This window comes from Macadamia integrifolia, unplaced genomic scaffold (assembly GCF_013358625.1).
Source record: "Macadamia integrifolia cultivar HAES 741 unplaced genomic scaffold, SCU_Mint_v3 scaffold1688, whole genome shotgun sequence".
NCBI classification, from domain to species: Eukaryota; Viridiplantae; Streptophyta; class Magnoliopsida; order Proteales; family Proteaceae; genus Macadamia; species Macadamia integrifolia.
Window position 1 is genome coordinate 39,053 of NW_024868311.1, and position 18,406 is coordinate 57,458.

The following is an 18,406-nucleotide window of genomic DNA, read 5'->3' on the forward strand; positions in this document are numbered from 1 at the left end:
AAGAGAACAGAAGAGGGGAGATAGAGAGGTCAAGAAGAAGAAGAAGAAAGGGGGGGGGGGGGGGGGGGAAGAAGACAGCCACGCAGGGGGGTTTCACAATCACTTAATTCTTCATTAATCAACTGATTAATTCCTTGGTTACATGTCTTACTTATATTAAATCAAAATAAAATCTCTTAAGACTGAAATAGAAAATCCTAATTGCTTCCTAAATTAAAGTCTAGTAAAATAGAAACACAATAAGACTAAAATTGAAAATTTCTACTTACCTAATAGCTACCCTAAAATAACCTAAATAAAAAAAAACAAATATTCTCAAATAAAATAAAATCCTAGAATATTCTAATAATCTTGAAACCAAATTAGTAACTTGAAACCCAAATTGGATCTAGCTCTTGGTCCAGGTTCTGGAGCGTTTTTGGGTCGATCCATCTGAGCTCTGCTACATCACTACTACACTGAATTTATCTACAACTTCCCCGTATATGTTGCTCTTTGATGTGGTTCTAAGTCCCTTGGAGATTAGGGTTTAAAGTACCTCAAAGTAACCAGAATTGCAAGAAGGTAGGAACCAAACCAGCAAGAGAGATTAAATAACTCGAAGAAAACCCATTAGATGGATCTGAAACTCAGGTCAATAGGTAAGGGGAACAGTTCTGCAAATTAAACCTGATTGTTATCCTCATCAGGTTACTTGATTGATACTGTAGGTTTCAGTAAGTGAAGAATGGTATTAAATCTTGTGGAACAATAGGTATTGAAGGAGTTAGCTTTTAATGGAGAAAGGTGTATTAGGTGATCTCTCTCCCTAGCTGGCTGCCTGCTTTTACTCTGAGTTGAAAAATCTATTGAGGAAGCTAGATATAGCCAATGACCCAGTTTGAATAAACCTCAATAAGTGAGAGGACCAAACTTGGAGGCAAAAAAAAAAATATATATATATATATATAAAATGACCCCTTACGAATCTATAGAGAAATCAAATGGAACTCAAACCAGCAGCTGAAAGCCCAAAGTATTCCAGCCATGCTCATCCTCAACCCAATTTTTGCTACACTCTTCAACCTGAATTGGTTGGTGGGACCCAGTCATCCAAAGTTGGTGTTGTATGAACTCCACTCAAGGATCATCCTTTCTAGGATGAGCGTGTTGTATAGCTCTGTCCCTGCTTCCAGGAAATCTTCTTCGGCTGAAACAGGAGGATGAATTTTCATTTTTCGTCATCAATGCTTAAATGGCCCCTCTAGTTTCGGTGCGTCGCAAAAATGGCCTGACATAGCTGATTGGTAAGAATTGAACCTAGAACCTAGACTCCTAGAGTGTATGATACTATGATACCCTATTAGGTTCTTCCTTCTTTATAGTTCAAATTTGGAATTACGCTGCGCTGACTGCAAAAGCTTCATCCTCTCTGACAGTTTCATTAAGGACAAACATCTGCTTCTATATGGTTATTTACACTCCATGTGTCAGGAAACAAAATAACATGGGTCGCAGTTGGGAAATTAGTAGTCAGACTTGCAGGGGTCAAAAACAAACTTTTATGTGTTCTAATCAGTGCGAGTGCATATGCAATTTGTATGTTTGCTTTAGGGGCCACAAATGTTTGTCTGTTCTGCATGAATAGGAGCACAGTCTACTACTTTGTCTTATGTATGTAGTATATATTTGCTGATTTTATGCATTTGCATGCAGTTTACAGGAAAGCTGAAGACATGAATTACCACTCTGTATGTTTACATGTTCTTGCAGATTCCATCCGTAGGTATCTCTCTCTCTCTCTCTCTCTCTCTCTCTCTCTCTGTCTGTCTGTCTGTCTGTCTTGGGGGGTAGTCAAGGTGTACAGATAAATCCGAAGCATTTGACCTGTCTTAGGTGATAGCTTAAACAAGCCAAAGCCGTTTGTTTTAGCTTCACATAAACAATGAACAGTCAGCCTTAAATATTCTACTAATTTTTTTCTAAATACCCCATTCATGATGATTCCTCTTCCAAATCAACATTATAATGTAACAGTACTAAACTAAAAGGATTTATGCCAATCTATTGCTTTCTTCTTTTTTTAACAGTGATGGTGCCATAGCCCTTTATCCTTGCAGTTGTCTTTGCTTTTCAGCCAAAGGGCAGTGTTTGTTGGTGCCCAAAATTTTTGGACATGTCCAAATTGTCATCTAATCATGGTTTTGGTTTTCTAACCAATATTACCATTATCTCAGATTTTTTATTTTTTATTATTTTTTTAACAATAAAATCTGTTTGACAAATAGAGATCTTTGAGAAAACAAGAGGAAGATCCTCATGGATTTTGGGCATATGGTTCTAGAAGACAACCAATATTGAGGGGTTTTCCCATCTCTCCAACTGTCAGAATGACGAAATGACCTGCTGTGTGGCCAAAATGTTCAATATAGCCAGAAAGACTTGCTTTTTAGTTTCTGTTTTGAGAGATACCTCTTAACTTGGTGTACATCAATTGTCTTCAGTGCAGGTTTGGTCCTGGCATCCTGGCTTTTGACCCTTGGGTAATTTCTATGCTTTTGTTTTTATCAACATTTATTTTCCTCCCTTGGTAGCATAAATGGTTCATTTATTTGATAAGATACACACTCATAAGATGGTAATCACCCAAGGGCACTAGGTAACAGAAACACTGAGAAAACCAGAATAACGGTTGGAAACCAGAATTCAAGAGACATTTAAAATGAGGAATTCAGAAACTCAGATCTGGCTATCAAGCTAGTTGAGTACTTTATTGATGAAGGAATTGGATATTAAAATCTGAGACTAATCCGATGGATACATTCAAAGTAATTGAAGAATCCTACTTGAGGTAGGAAAGCTCAAGAAAGAATCGATATCAGGGTTTAGTAATCTCAGATCAACAGTAAAGAGTACTCACAATAACTGAATAACAGAAGTAGGAACTCCGTTGTAACAGCAGAACAGGGAACCGAAATTCAGAACTTTAAACTGGGTTTTCAGAAATCGTACCTGAAATAAGACTCTTAAGAAATTAGTGACAAGATCTGATTTTGGAACCTAAACTAGCTTAGGACCTGAAACTGATGCACAGATTTGGAAAATCAGTTTCAAAACTGAAGATATAAGAAAATCCTAATTGAAATAAGGATACTCAGAAAACTGTGAAACAGATTGGATTTTTAAGAGCAACAATAGCAGAACTCTAGGCAGATCTTAATAAGTAACCAACAAGATCTCAGATTAAATAATCAGATTCAGGTAGATAAAGGCATAAAGCACGTCCATGAAAGAAAAAGAGTTTCTGTACTGTCCTGATTTGATGAAAGGAAAAGAGAGAATAAGAATTCTTCAACTTTTCAATTTGGATCTAATACCTTTCAAATCCCTTGGATACAAAAACTTGAGATGTTCAATTGTCCTGCAGATGATGCGTCTGAGCCCTGAGCTTGATCTGTTTAATTTGGACTGAGTAGTTTGCACTTAGTGCTCTGGAAGGGCCACTGGCAATGAATTTCTTAAAGACAATCTCAATTGCTAGAAAGATTTTGGTTGAAGCTCTCTGGATTCATTGAAAATGGTAGTTTTTTTTTTTTCTTTTTCTGTGGATGTACTCATAATTGGGCTAGACCTGAGCCCCATAGGCAGGCTAATATTGTTCTAGGAGGGAGAAACATCCGTTCAATTGCAAAGGGTTACTTTACTCTTGTCCCACAAATGCCCTTATTTTCCCCTTACAGAATTCCTCAGTGGACAATATCTTAGCCTTGAAATTTCACTGCGCATAGTCTAGGTGAGGAGCCACTTTTTTGTGGTCTTACTGGCGGAGAAAAGGTGTCATGGAGCTCTCAGCACGGGCCATAAACCCGTTGTGGTAAATCTGCTTAGGCAAACAACAATGGAAATAGATCTTCTCGGGTCTCTCCCTTACTAATCCTTTCAAGCAATTCTCACATCTGACTATTCTTGGAACGCCCCCAACTTGCCCTAGGGGTATGGGTCGTCAAATAGTCCACAAGATCGCTAAGTTTTATAAGAATGAACGAAAACTGAACCGGTAATTAATAATGATCATATGTTTCTCAATAAAACCATCCTTTTCAGAATTATACAACGTGAGTCTTAATAAAAAAATAGCCATCATCCATAATAACTCAAGTAATTATGTTTAAGGTGTTGGTGACACCACAACTAAAAGGTAAAGTGAAATAAACTAATCTCCATTACATCATCCTCAAATAAAATTAAATAACTAATCCATAGGCAGATCCTAAAACTAATCACTTCCTTTCCAAATGAAATAAAAGTAATTAAGTTCCAAAGTTAATTAAATATCTAAACATACTCAGTCTGATTAAATTTTCCTTCAGTCACCCCAGTGCATTCATCACAAGTACAAGACTGCTGATCCTCTATCTTTGAAAATAAAGGGGTAAAGTTTTGGAAAACTTAATGAGTGAAAGGAAACAAAACCATAGCGTATAGATGAAAATCTATGCATTAAAAAAAAAAAAGAACAATGTATATCATGAATATCTGAAAATATTGTCAGTCCCGTCAAAACATGCCATGAGTTCAAATATCAGAAAACCAAGTTCCAATTAATAATCTCCATAAAGCCCATGGTGTGTCCCTGTTAAAAAAAATCAACATATCACATCACATAGTATAATCACTCTGATGGGACTCAGGCTCTTAGCTCACAGAACTGGTAACGGGCTCCTATTGAGGGGAAACCACGTTCCTTAAACGTCACTCACATCACCCCTTGGTCTTCATACCCAATCATAGTGGAAGTCCAAGCGTCAAGCTCTTGGCTCACAGAACCTTACCATATCCTTAAACATCACGCTCTTGCCGCACTCCTATGCTCAACAATCCACCCCAACACATAAGCATTCTGAAGGTCACATAGTCTATACCAAATTCATAACACATCGTAGGTCTCATTATGTTTTAAATTAAATAACATCCATGTGCTCTTGCCATAGTAAATAAATCATGCTTCAAAACGTGTATAGTACTTAAAAAATATGCTCTTTAATAAACGATAAACAACAAATGTTAAACCTCATGCCGTTCCAATTCATATTGTTTCATAAGCAATACTTGAAAAGGAGTTTATATATAAAAATAGTACATAGGTTTTGTGGGGTCTCAGCCATCTTAATGTCGCTCCAAATATCTTTTCCATTTTATCATTCAAAATAGAACAATCTATGTACCCTTTCTATACAATTCCACCAAAATTCTACCTTATCCTATCATGCCTATTAACAGATAAAAATAGAAATAAATATCTCTGAAACTAACTCCAAATGAGTTGAAACCAGATCCTATTGAAACCTAACTCATAGATATATATCTCATACGAAAACCATATCAGAAAAACTTTCATAAATATCTCTGTTCATTTTGTTCTTCTCTTTTCTCTTTTCTGACTTCTCTCCACGCGATTTGAGGGGTAGAGATATTTCTCATTCTCACACATTTTTGAGTAGGGAGGAGTCTCTCCCCACCGACCTCATTATCTCTCTCTCTCTCTCTCTCTCTTCAGTCCACGATTTGGGAAGTTACCCAAATCATCCCACTCTCACTCCTTATATATATATCTCCCTTTTTGTTTCTCCTCCAACCATGCCTTCCTTTCTTTTTCCTCTTATGTTCTATCTCCTTTTTTTACCTTATGTGCTCCATGCAGCTATCCTTCCTTTTCTTTATTTTTTTTAATTATTTTTTTTGGTAGTTAAAAAATGGGGCCCATAAATTATTTTAAAAAACTTAATCCACAGAAAAAAAAAAAAAATCATTGTAAGACTTGAACCTTAGACCCTCTTAATCAACTAGAGTCTCAACCACTAAGCTAGAAGCTTAGTTATTTACCAAGTACATAAAATAAAATTTAAATCAGGCACTAACACATCAACCAATAGATAGATGGAATGGCCCCATATGGAGCACTATATAGTAGCAAGTGTCGATCTCCTCTTCATTGGGACGAGGTTGGTAATGAAGACGAGGTTGGTGAGCGGAAGGTTATGGGACCTGAAATGACGCAAGAAGCTCAAGAGAAAGTGCAACTTATACATAAGAGAATCAAGGCAGCACAACATAGACAAAAGAGCTATGCAGATACAAAAAGGAAAGAGCTGGAATTTGTAGGAGGAGACAAAGAGTTTCTCAAGATTGCACCAATGAAAGGAGTAGTAAGGTTTGGCAAGAAAGGGCAACTCAGCCCTAGATTTATGAGTCCATTCAATATTCTGCAGAGGATTGGACCATAGCTTACTGACTTGCACTACCCCCAGCTCTAGGTGGAGTTCATGATGTTTTCCACATCTCATTGCTTAGTAAATATGTTGCAGACTTGTCATACCCTAAGTTATGAACCGTTGTAATTGAAAGAAAACATGTCCTATGATGGGACCCCTATTCAGATTTTGGATCATAAGGAGCAAGTCTCACGGAACTGCACCATATTATACGTGAAAGTCCTTTGGAATAATCACAGAATTTAAAAAGGCTTCGTGGGAAAAGGAGGATGATATGTGGTCCAAGTATCCACAACTGTTCAGCGATCCAATATTTAAATTTTGAGGACAAAATTTTTATGAGGGGGGAGGGATGTAATACCCGTGCTCAAAATACAGGGCTAATTTGGATTTTTCACTTTTGCCGCAGATACTGTGCCGGCGGCTGATGGTGGATCTTAAATTTTGATGCGTAATCACTGAAAATTTGAGGTGAGATGATCCATATATCTATTGGTTGATGCGTTAGTGCATGATTTAAATATTTATTTTGTGGACTTGGTAAGTAATTATGCTTCGAGCTTAGTGGTTGAGACTGTTAGTTGATTGAGAGGTCTAAGATTCAGGTCTTACTATGAGTATTTTTTAAGTTGACCGATTTCTTTTATTTTAAATTGGTTTGTCGGCCCCATTTGTTAACTACCAAAAAAATAATAATATATAAATAAATAAAAGGGAGAGTTGCATAGAGCACATGAGATAAAATAGGAGATAGAACATAAGAGGAAAGTAAAAAAGAGAAAGAAAGGAATGGTTAGACGGATTTGGAGAAATAAGGAGAGATTGTGTGTGTGTCTGAGAGTGAGGAGATCCTACACGTTGAGAGCTGCCAAGAAGGGGGTGCTCTCACGTTTTGGGGGGAGAAAATAGGTTTAAAATAAAAGAAAAAGAAAGAAAGAAGAGTGAGATCAAAAGAGAGTTTAAAATCAAGAAAGAAAGAGGGAGGAGAGATATGGAAGAAGAGTGGGAGTGGGACGATTTCGGTAGTTACCCAAATTGTGGACTAATGAGAGAGAGAGAGAGAGAGAGAGAGAGAGAGAGAGAGAGAGAGAGAGATTCCTCCTTACTCAAAAATGTGTGAGAGAGAAAAATATCTCTACCCCCCAAATCATGTGGAGAGAAATCAGAGAAGGGAAAATGGAAGAAGAAGAGAAGAGAGAAAAACAGAAGAAAAAGAAGAAAAGAAATCAAGGATTCTACATTCTTAGCAAGATTTCAAACGGCTTTAAGGTAAGAGCTTCTACTCTATGATTTAATTATTTTTTATGTGCTACTTGGGAGTAGACCATCGTTTAAAGGTATACAAATTTGGATTGTGAGGTGATGGGAGAGAAAATAGGATATTTGCAGTTGACAATATTCTCTAGGTTGGACATAACAGCAATCCGAGGTTGTTCATACTATTGACCATAGTTAGGGATTGTTGTATGGTCTGGAATAATTATTGAGAGTACATATATGTGTGTAGATGACCTCCTGAAGATTTTATTAAATTTGGAATTAAATTGATAGGTCAAAGAATTCATGTACTTGGATAGGTCACTTTCAGGGCAGTTTTCTGTACCCGAGAATGTGGGTGGTGACGGCGGACATAGACTTCGAGTTATTGTCTATTTTTGTACTATAATAAATTTTATGATCTTGTAAATTCCTGAAAAAATTGGAAGTGATTTTTGAGTTGGGAAAAGTGGATTGATGAGTGTTTAAAATTTGTTAAATAAAATCTATTACAGTCTAGACACTGTGTTTGGGGGGGGGGAATGGATACCTAAACTAGGAAAGTTTTTATGATATGGTTTCCTATGAGATATATATTTCAGTAGGATCTAGTTTCAACTCATTTGGAGTTAGTTCCATAGATATTTATTTTCTATTTTTCTTTGTCAGTAGGCAGAATGGGATAAGGTAGAATTTTGACGGAATTGTATAGGTAGGGTACAAAGATTGTTCTACTTCGAACGATAAATGGAACCAATATTTGGAGTGACATCAAGGTGAGTGAGACCCCACAAAATGTATGTACTATTTTGATATATAAACTCCTTTCCAATTATTATTCATGAAACAATATGAATTGGAATGACATGATGTTTAACATTTGTTGTTTATCGTTTATTAAAGAGCATATTTTTTTAAGTACTATACATGTTTTGAAGCATGATTTATTTTACTATGGGAAGAGTGCATTGTTGTTATTTTATTTTAAACATAGGACAACCTTTGATACGCTATGGATTTGGTATGGACTGTGTAACCGTTGGACTGAGTTGGGGTGGATTGCTGAGCACAAGAGTGAGGAAAGAGTGTGACGTTTAAGGACATGGTCTGAAAATATGAGCTAGAGCTTGACACTTGCCATTCCACTATGATTTGGTACGAGGACCGAGGGGTGAGGCAAGAGCGTGATGTTTAAGGAATGTGGTTTCCCCTTAATAGGAACCCACTACCGGTTCTGTGAGTAATGTAGGACTAGGATAGGTGGACTAACCAAGTCTCAACTGTAGGAACTTTTAAACTAAGAACAACCAATGATAAAGGAATAACAGTAGTACAGATTAAATCTGAATAAAACCAGATCTAGAATTCAAGTCTGCCGAGTCCAGAAATCAGGGATTCTGAGATCAGAATATAGCTAGCTGGATAGGGTAGCTAAGAGACAGAACTGAGCCCAAATATCACTCAACAAACATAATCAGTCTTTAGATAATCAGCAACATGCAAAACCAACTAATCGATCTCTGTTTCAGGTCTAAAATCAGAACCGATAGCACTACAGGACAAAAGATGGGAGATCTTCAATATATCATTAACCACAGATCAGACAGGGACAAAAGCTGGGTCGAGTTCCTCTTTTATTGAGGGGAACCTCTGGTCCAAAAATCAGTCAAAAGTGACCGATGGTTAGGTCTGAACAGAGATCGAACTTCCTTCACAGAATAGGCTATCGACTGGGCAAAACTTGTAACCAAAGATGAATCTAAATACCTGAAACCGTTGGCAGCAATAGACCTTGTAAGTATCCTTGAAAGAAGAGTAAGAGAGCTTGAAGAAACCTCCTGAACTTCATGCCGTAAGGAGTCGCTTGGATTAGACACCAAACCCTTCTTTCTTGATCAAACACAAAGAACCCTCCACAGAGGCCAACGGCAGCAACATGAATTTTTTTTCATTAATTCAAATTGTGGGGCTTAATGGGAGCCCTCTCCTTTATTTATAATAATGAGGGGGGGGGGTGATTACAATTTAGTAACTTCAAAGTTACTAAAAACTGAAATAAAGATTACTAACATCTAGTTACTAAATCTGGAAAAGTAAACTAGAAAATAAAACAGCTGGAATTAGAAACTAACTTATGACTGAAAATCAGAAACTACATATCCCCATCTAAAACGGAAACTAAGAGGAAACAAATCAGTGAATCCTGTATGCAACCTTAGAACCCATTTTTTACTCATAAAAGTGATTTATTACACTCAAAACACTTGGGATCAAAGGCCCAACATTTATGGAACCCAATGATGTAGGGGATTTCCTAGACAACTAAGGTCCCTACAAGAGTGACTCAATTAGGGTAAGACAAACTTAAGGAGGGTCTTGGGATTAAGTTGGGATTTAGATATGCTTAGCAAAACAAGATTCAACATGCAATAAATAAAGACAAATCAATATGTAGCCAGGAGCAATATCAATCTGAGCGGAAAAACACATAAAAAAACTTACTTAAACTTCAAGTGGGGACATGGGGAAGGGAACAAACGTCATGCGAATTTTAGGTTCAACACAAATCAATCTAAACACCAAATAAGATATGCAAACAATCAATGTCCTCTAGCAGCCAACTAAAATAGAAAATCAGCAAGGATTTTGGAGATGTAACAGTGAAGAAAAGACTTAAAACAGTAGGTAAAATAGGCATAAACGAAAGGGCAGGGGCTGGTCTCAATGATAATGGGCTGCAACATATAACAGGGGATTAATGGAGGTGGGGGGAGGTTTAGTTTAATTATTTACCTGCTGTCCAAGTCAGAGGAGTAAAGAAGAACTCGAGGTCTTCCAAGATAAGAGTGTAGTCCACCTTATTTAATGAAGGAAAAATTTCAGTTTGGTGATTAATTGTTCAGCAGCATTCTGATGAATATTTTGCAACTGAGTTGGTCTCCATTCTGCAATACTCAGTAACCGCAGCAAACCAGAACAGTAATCGATAAAACAGGGAAGTGAAAGAGAGAGGGATGAGGAGAAAGAGAGAATAGCGAGAAAGTAAGAGAGAAAGGCGAGAGAAGAGAGAAGCCGAGAGTGAGAGGAGATCATGAGAGAGGACAACGACAGCCGTTTGCATTCAAAAAAATATTATTCATTCCTTAACCCCATTGTGGCCTAGGCCATTACATAAATAATAAACTTAGTTACTAAAATAAAAAGAGCCAATTGGAAAGAAAAGAAGACTTCCTAAAACTAACAACTAATAAAGTAGTTTCTTAATTAATTAAAAGACTAACAAGGAAAAGAATATTCTAAAAATAAACTACTAAACTAACAACTAATGGGGCCCACTAGATTTGTTGAAATCTGGAATGAGAGAGGAGCCTCATTTTCTTCCTCCTTTTTCTTCTTCTTTCTATTCTTCCAGCCACAAAGATAGCTGTTTCTTCTTCTTTTTACGTCTGTACACCTTGATGTCCCCATCAACTCTTCCCGGCTTGGAAGAATTCACCTCCGGTGAATTAAAGCTCATATAATATTCAAGTAGGTCTGGGTTGAGTTGTTGGATTTCTTGTAATGTGATCCAGGTGTTGTCAATTTCTGGACGTCCACGCCACTTGACCAAAAACTCTCTAGAACCTCCAGTGTGTGTGGACACAATCCTCTCATCAAGGATTTCCTCAACTTCTTTAGTTCTTCTCGTGACCTTAGGCACAGGTGGTAATGAGGTGGGGGTGAAGTGGTTGGTTTGGCTCAGTAGTCTCATCAATGGTGAAGGGGAAGTCTTCAAGGTCATCAGGATAGAAAGGGGTAATGGTAGAGGTACCATGGTATGGGACTAGGTCTTCAACATTAAAAATATTACTGATCTCCATGTTAGCTAGCAGATCAAGAACATACGCATTGGCACCTATCCTCTTGAGTACCTTGAACGGACCGGTGCTATGAGCATGTAGCTTGCTCGCTTTTCCCCTAACAAAGCGTTGTGGCTTGATTCTTACCATCACCATGTCGCCCTCTTGAAACTCTTGTAGCCTTCTGTGCACATTTGCCTTCGATTTGTATTGCTCATTGCTCAATGCTATCTGTCTTCTTATACCTGTATGCAAATCATGTATATGCTGAGCAAAAGATTCAGCTGACTGGGAGGTCCTGGAATTAGACACGACTGGGATAAGGTCTATGGGTGCCCAGGGCTGGTATTTTGAACAGATCTCAAAGGGGGACAGACCAGTGGTACGGTTCTTAGAACTATTGTATGCAAACTCGGCGTGGCTAAGGACTCGATCCCAACTGGTAAGGTGTTCTCCTATGGGGCAACGCAATAAATTCCCTAAGCTCCTATTGATAACCTCGGTCTAGCCATCGGTCTAAGGGTGGAAAGTGGAGGAGAAACGGAGTTTCGTGCCTATCATCTGCCATAGAGTCCTCTAAAAATGACTGATGAACTTGACATCCCTATCGGACACTATGGTGAGGGCCAACCTATGGTACTTGACAACCTCATTAAAGAAAAGTCTGGCTACTATGGATGCATTAGAGGTCTTAGAGCATGGGATGAAATGGGCCATCTTTGAGAAGCGGTCTACAACCACATAAACTGAATTATGGCCTCTCGAAGTTTGTGGTAGACCAAACACGAAATCCATGCTAAGGTCTTGCCACGGGGCATGGGGAATGTGTAGGGGAGAGTACAAACCTGTATTCTGCTTTTGTTGTTTGGTAGTTTGGCATGTCCTACACTGACTCACAACTTTAGCAACATCCTTCTTCAGTCCTGGCCAAAAGAATCGGTCCTCAACGAGGGTGTTGGTTTTATCTCGACTGAAATAGCCAGCGACTCCCCCAGCATGCAATTTCCAATTCAGGAAATCTCGGAGTGAAGTTCTGGGAATGCACAACTTGCTCCCTTTAAAAAGGAAGCCCTCCCTAAGTAGGAAGTCCGAGCGGTTGACTGGGTTGCTTTCACTCAAGGAAGTGAACGGCTCACTAAAACTAGGACAGGTGGGATATTGGTCCTTGACTCGCTTGAACCCTACAATCTCTGCACTCATTGCCTAGAGTAACACACTAGCCCGACTCCTAGCATTGGTGCAACTGAGGAACATGTTCACCCGGCTCAGTGCATCCGCAGTAGTATTCTCGACACCAGGTCTGTGCTTGAGTATAAAAATGTACTCTTGGAGAAACTCAATCCACTTGGCATGTCTCTGGTTAAGTTTATTTTGGGCACTCAGGTATCTCAGAGCCTGGTGGTCAGAGAATAGCACGAATTCTTGCGGTAAAAGGTAATGTTGCTAATGGCGTAATGATTGGACAACCGCATATAATTCTTTAATGTTGCTAATGGCGTAATGATTGGACAACCGCATATAATTCTTTGTCATATGTGGAATATCGTTGCCTAGCTTCATTGAGTTTCTGACTAAAATAGGCAACAGGGTGGCCCTCTTGTCTTAGGACACCACCTATTCCAATATCAGATGCATCACAATTCACTTCGAAGACCTTAGAGAAATCCTGGAGGCGCAGGACTGGAGCTTCAGTCATAAGCTTTTTAATCTCATTAAAGGCCTCCGTAGCACTCAGTCCATTGAAACTCCTTTTTCATGCAATCGATGATAGGAGACATAATGGAACTAAACCGGTAGATGAACCTCCTGTAGAAAGTGGCTAAGCCATGAAAGCTTCGCACCTCATGGACATTAGTTGGCTCAGGCCACTCTACAATCGCTCTCACTTTCTCAGGGTCAGCAGATACTTCTTGGGCTGACACAACAAACCCTAAGAAGATGACTTGATCACTTATGAAGGTGCACTTTTTGAGGTTGACATAAAGTTTTTCTTGCAGGATCACATGGAAAACCTTCTGTAAGTGATCCAAGTGGGAAGACGAGGTTTTGCTGTAAATGAGGATGTCATCAAAGTAAACCACTAAGAATTTGCCAATGAATGATTGGAGCACTTGATTCATTATCCTCATGAAAGTGTTAGGTGCATTTGACAAGCCAAAAGGCATGACTAACCACTCAAAAAGGCCATCCTTTGTCTTGAAGGCTGTCTTCCACTCATCTCCAGGCCTAATCCTAATTTGGTGGTACCGCTCTTGAGATCAATCTTCGAAAAGATCGAAGAGTTGGCCATCATATCCAACATGTCATCAAGTCTAGGGATAGGGAACCTATACTTGACGGTGATCTTATTGATGGCCCTACTATCAACACACATACGCCAGGTGCCATCTTTCTTTGGCATGAGCAAAGCAGGTACAACACACGGGCTAAGGCTTTCTCTAATGAATCCCTTCTGTAATAGCATGCTCTTTGGGATTCATTCGGTAATGGGGTAAGTTCGGGAGAGAGGATCCTGGAACTAGATCAATAGCGTGTTGGATGTCACGCATAGGCAGTAACTCATCAGGTAGTTCCTTAGGGAATAGCCTCTCAAATTTCCTCAACAAGGATTGTACTCTAGGAGCCTCAGTGAATAAGCGTGACCTATCAGTTTTACTCTGTACGGAAACTAGAGCATAAATCACCCCTGACTCTTGATACTCTCTTTCAAATTGTTGATTTAAAATGTTGAGTGTCTTAGTGGGGTTTTGGTGGTACTTCCCTTGTGTTCTGGAACCCTAACTTCCCTAGGGGCACTGGGGATCGGTCTGATTTTCTTCCCTTTGAACTCAAAGACATAGGTGTTAGACTTCTCATAATTGGTGATATCCTGGTTATACAACCAGGGTCTACCTAGGATGATGTGGGCAACATCCATCTCTAGGACATCACACTACACTCGATCCTCATATCCTGCAAAGTGTAGGGGAACTAGACATCTCATATTAACGGGGATGGTGGACTGATCTACCCAGGCAACCGTGTAAGGCTTGGGGTGGGGTTCAGGTTTGAGGCCCATTCGAGCAACAACGCTCTTGGACGACCACATTTATGCAACTCTCGCTGTCTATGGCGACATAATAGTTCTTGCCCTGATGACATGTGTAAGTGATGAAAATATTAGTTCGCCGCTAATCATCGCTACTCCTAGGTTGCGAGACCATGCATCGCACAATACCGAGCTTGAGGTCACTGGCCTCCTCGGTGTCCTCATCAGATATGGTCTCATCTGGTCTATGGTCCTCATACTCAAGGTCCTGAAAACCCTCTTGGTCACCTTCTTCAGGAGTCTACTCTCCCACATAAAGATTTCTATTGGGACACTCTCTGGAGAAGTGACCAAACCTGTGACACTTGAAGCACTGTTGTTGCCCACTAATCTTGGGTGCTTCTCCCAAAATTCCTTTACCCTTGTTGTCAAATTGACGCTGTGGTGCAGCAGGGGGTTTTGGGAATCCAGTTGAGCCTTGGGGTGGTTTTCTAAATTGGGACTCCCCATCTTGGAAGCTCTTCCTCTGAGAATAAGTTCTCATGGAGGATTCCACCTCAAGGGCTATCCTGAAGGCTTGTGGAACATCTCGCACTAGGTGGGGTGCGATACGAGACTGAATTTCGAAGTTGAGTCCGGTAAGGAATCTAGATAGTGTTTGCTCAACATCCTCCCGAATACGGCTTCTAATTTTCAATTCATTGAACTTGCTCATGTATTCGGTCACAATCAACTTTCCTTGCTTCAGGGTATTCATTTCATTCAACAACTGGAGCTTATAAGTGATAGGAAAAAATTCCCTCCTGAGCTTCTCTTGCATTTCTACCCAGGTGGTGATTGGCTCAAGTCCTAGGTGGTCCTCCTGGTACTCTAGGTTTGTTCAGAAGTCCTGGGCAACTCCAATAAGCTTGAACTTAGTAAATCGGTAGCGGACTTCCTCTGGTATATCATAGAAATCAAAGTACCTATCCATTTGCTTGATCCAATCCAGAAGGATCCTAACATCAATTTGACCATTATAGGTAGGGGCGTCTACCTTAATCATCCGTCTAACATCAAAGCCCCTGTTATAATACTCATAACCCTCATCATCTCCATATTGGGTATAGTGTCTTGGCGGCCTCAACCTCTACCACGCCTTAGGCCTTGGAAGTTATCCCCTATCTGGTCCTAACCATCAGTGTGGTTATTCTCGTTCACTTCCTCAGGGTTAAGGCCTCTGTCCCTAGGTTCAGTGTCAGTAGTGTTACAACCTTGCCGTCCTTCAGGATTTTGGACACTTGTCTCGAGGGCAGCCAACTTATCAGTAAGGGTCTGGAGATGGGCAGCCTGTGTCTCCTGTACAGCTTGGCTAGCTTGGAGGGTAGCTTGGATGGCTTTCATGAATTCAGCCAACTGCTCAGGTTGGGCGGAGGTGCTAGGAAGGTCAGACATATCTTGGTATACTCTACCACTACGAGTGGACATAAGGAGATGGGCAGCCAAGGTACGGTTGCCACCAAAGACTCAAGGTCTACTCAGAATCTCCAATTGAGACAAGTAGTTAGCCCTCTCAATCTTGAAGTCAGAAATCTCCCTCTCAAGTGTGTGCTTTTGGTGGGAATAGCATCCAATGTTATTTGGTAACGCTCTCTTAACTCAGACTCGACTTCGGACAGATTGTGACGGAGATTAGACCTCAATAGGTAAGACGTGTAAACAATGGATAGCAGTACTTAATTACCCTAAACCTAGACAAAACCATGCTCTGATACCAAGATGATGTAGGGGATTTCCTAGACAACTAAGGTTCCTACAAGAGTGACTCAATTAAGGGAAGACAAACTAACAAGAGTGACTCAATTAAGGTAAGACAAACTTAAGGGGGGGTCTTGGGATTTGGTTGAGATTTAGATATGCTCAGCAAAACAAGATTCAACATGCAATAAAAAAAGACAAATCAACATGTAGCCAGGAGCAATATCAATTTAAGCGGAAAAACACATAAAAAAACTTACTTAAGCTTCAAGTGGGGACATGGGGAAGGGAACAAACGTCATGCGAATGTTAGGTTCAGTACAAATCAATCTAGACACCAAATAAGATATGCAAACAATCAATGTCCTCTAGCAGCCAACTAAAATAGAAAATCAGCAAGGATTTTGGAGATGTAACAGTGAAGAAAAGACTTAAAACAGTAGGTAAAATAGGCATAAACGAAAGGGCAGGGGCTGGTCTCAATGATAATGGGCTGCAACATATAACAGGGGATTAATGGAGGTGGGGGGGTTTAGTTTAATTACATACCTGTTGTCCAAGTCAGAGGAGTAAAGAAGAACTCGAGGTCTTCCAAGATAAGAGTGCAGTCCACCTTACTTAATGAAGGAAAAATTTCAGTTTAGTGATTAATTGTTCAGCAGCATTCCGATGAATATTTTGCAACTGAGTTGATCTTCATTCTGCAATACTCAGTAACCGTAGCAAACCAGAATAGTAATGAATAAATCAGGGAAGTGAAAGAGAGAGAGGGATGAGGAGAAAGAGACAGAAAGGCAAGAAAAGAGAGAAGCCGAGAGTGAGAGGAGATCGTGAGAGAGAGGAGGACGACAGCCTTTTGCATTCAAAAAATATTATTCATTCCTTAACCCCATCGTGGCCTAGGCCATTACATAAATAATAAACTTAATTACTAAAATAAAAAGAGCCAATTGGAAAGAAAAGAACACTTCCTGAAAACTAACAACTAATAAAGTAGTTTCCTAATTAATTAAAAGACTAACAATGAAAAGAATATTCTAAAAATAAACTACTAAACTAACAACTAATGGGGCCCACAAGATTTGTTGAAATTTGGAAAGAGAGAGGGACTCGATCCAGCGCTGGAAAGGCTAGATCGAGCCTCCTTTTCTTCCTCCTTTTTCTTCTTCTTTCTTCTTCTTCCAGCCACAAAGATAGATGTTTCTTCTTCTTCTTGCGTCTGTACGCCTTGATGTCCCCATTACCCAACCTTAGGCTTATTCCTAATAAAACAAACCTAGTTTGGTGAAGAATCTGCATCAATGATCCAAGAGCCTGAGTCCCATCAAAGTGTTTAATGATTATACTATGTGATGTGATATGTTGATTTTTTTTTTAAGCAGTGCCACACCATGGACTTTAAGGTGATCATTAATTGGAACTTGGTTTTCTGATATTTGAACTTATGGCATGTTTTGATGGAAGTAGTAATATTTGTAGAGATTTATGATATACTTTTTTTTTTTATGCATATGTTTTCATCTATATGCTATGGTTTTGTTTCCTTTCATTCACTAAGTTTACCTATTTATTATTTTCAGAGATAGAAGTTGAACACATCCTTTTACTTGTGATGGATGCACTGGGTGACTGAAGGAAAATTTAATCAGACCGATGATGTTTAGATATTTAATTAACTTTGGAACTTAATTACTTTATTTCATTTGGAACGAATGTGATTACTTTGGATCTGCCTATGGATTAGTTTTCATTTTTATTTCTCTTCTCATTTCACTCCCCTCATTTATGCATCTCTTCATTCCCCTTTTTTCTGTTTAGACCATAGTTTTTCCTACTTGAAAGTTTTGTTGGATCCATGTAGCCGACCCCATTAAGTTGGGATAAGGCTTAGTTTTGTTTTTTTTAGTTTTTTAGTTTTTTAGTTTTTTAGTTTTTTAGTTTTTAGTTTTTAGTTTTTGTTTTTTTGTTTTTTTGTTTTTTGTTTTTTTTTTCTTGTTTTTTTTGTTTTTTCTGTTGTTGTAATAGAGATGTTAATTTATTTCATTTTACCTTTTAGTTGTGGTGTCAACAGCGCCTTAGACATAAATACTAGAGTTATTATGCAACAAACAAAAACAACAACAACAACAACCAAAACCTTATCCTAACTGCCTCTGTATAATTCTGATAAGGATGGTTTTATTGAGGTTTATATGACCATAATTAATTACCGGTTCAGTTCTTGTTCATTCTTCTAAAACTGAGCGATCCTGTGGACTATTTGACGATCCTCACCCCTAGGGTGATTTTTTTTT

General features: G+C 39.0%; 1 protein-coding gene across 1 annotated transcript in view; it reads left to right on the top strand.

Annotated features, from left to right (window-relative positions):
* The window catches only part of LOC122064584 (metal tolerance protein C2), a gene marked incomplete at its 5' end in the record, with an annotated part of 34,594 nt that overhangs the window by 14,380 nt on the left and 1,808 nt on the right, over window positions 1-18,406 (top strand). The window contains 2 exon segments of the mRNA XM_042628313.1: window positions 1,696-1,765; window positions 2,484-2,522. Coding sequence (XP_042484247.1) covers window positions 1,696-1,765; window positions 2,484-2,522 — 109 coding nt within the window.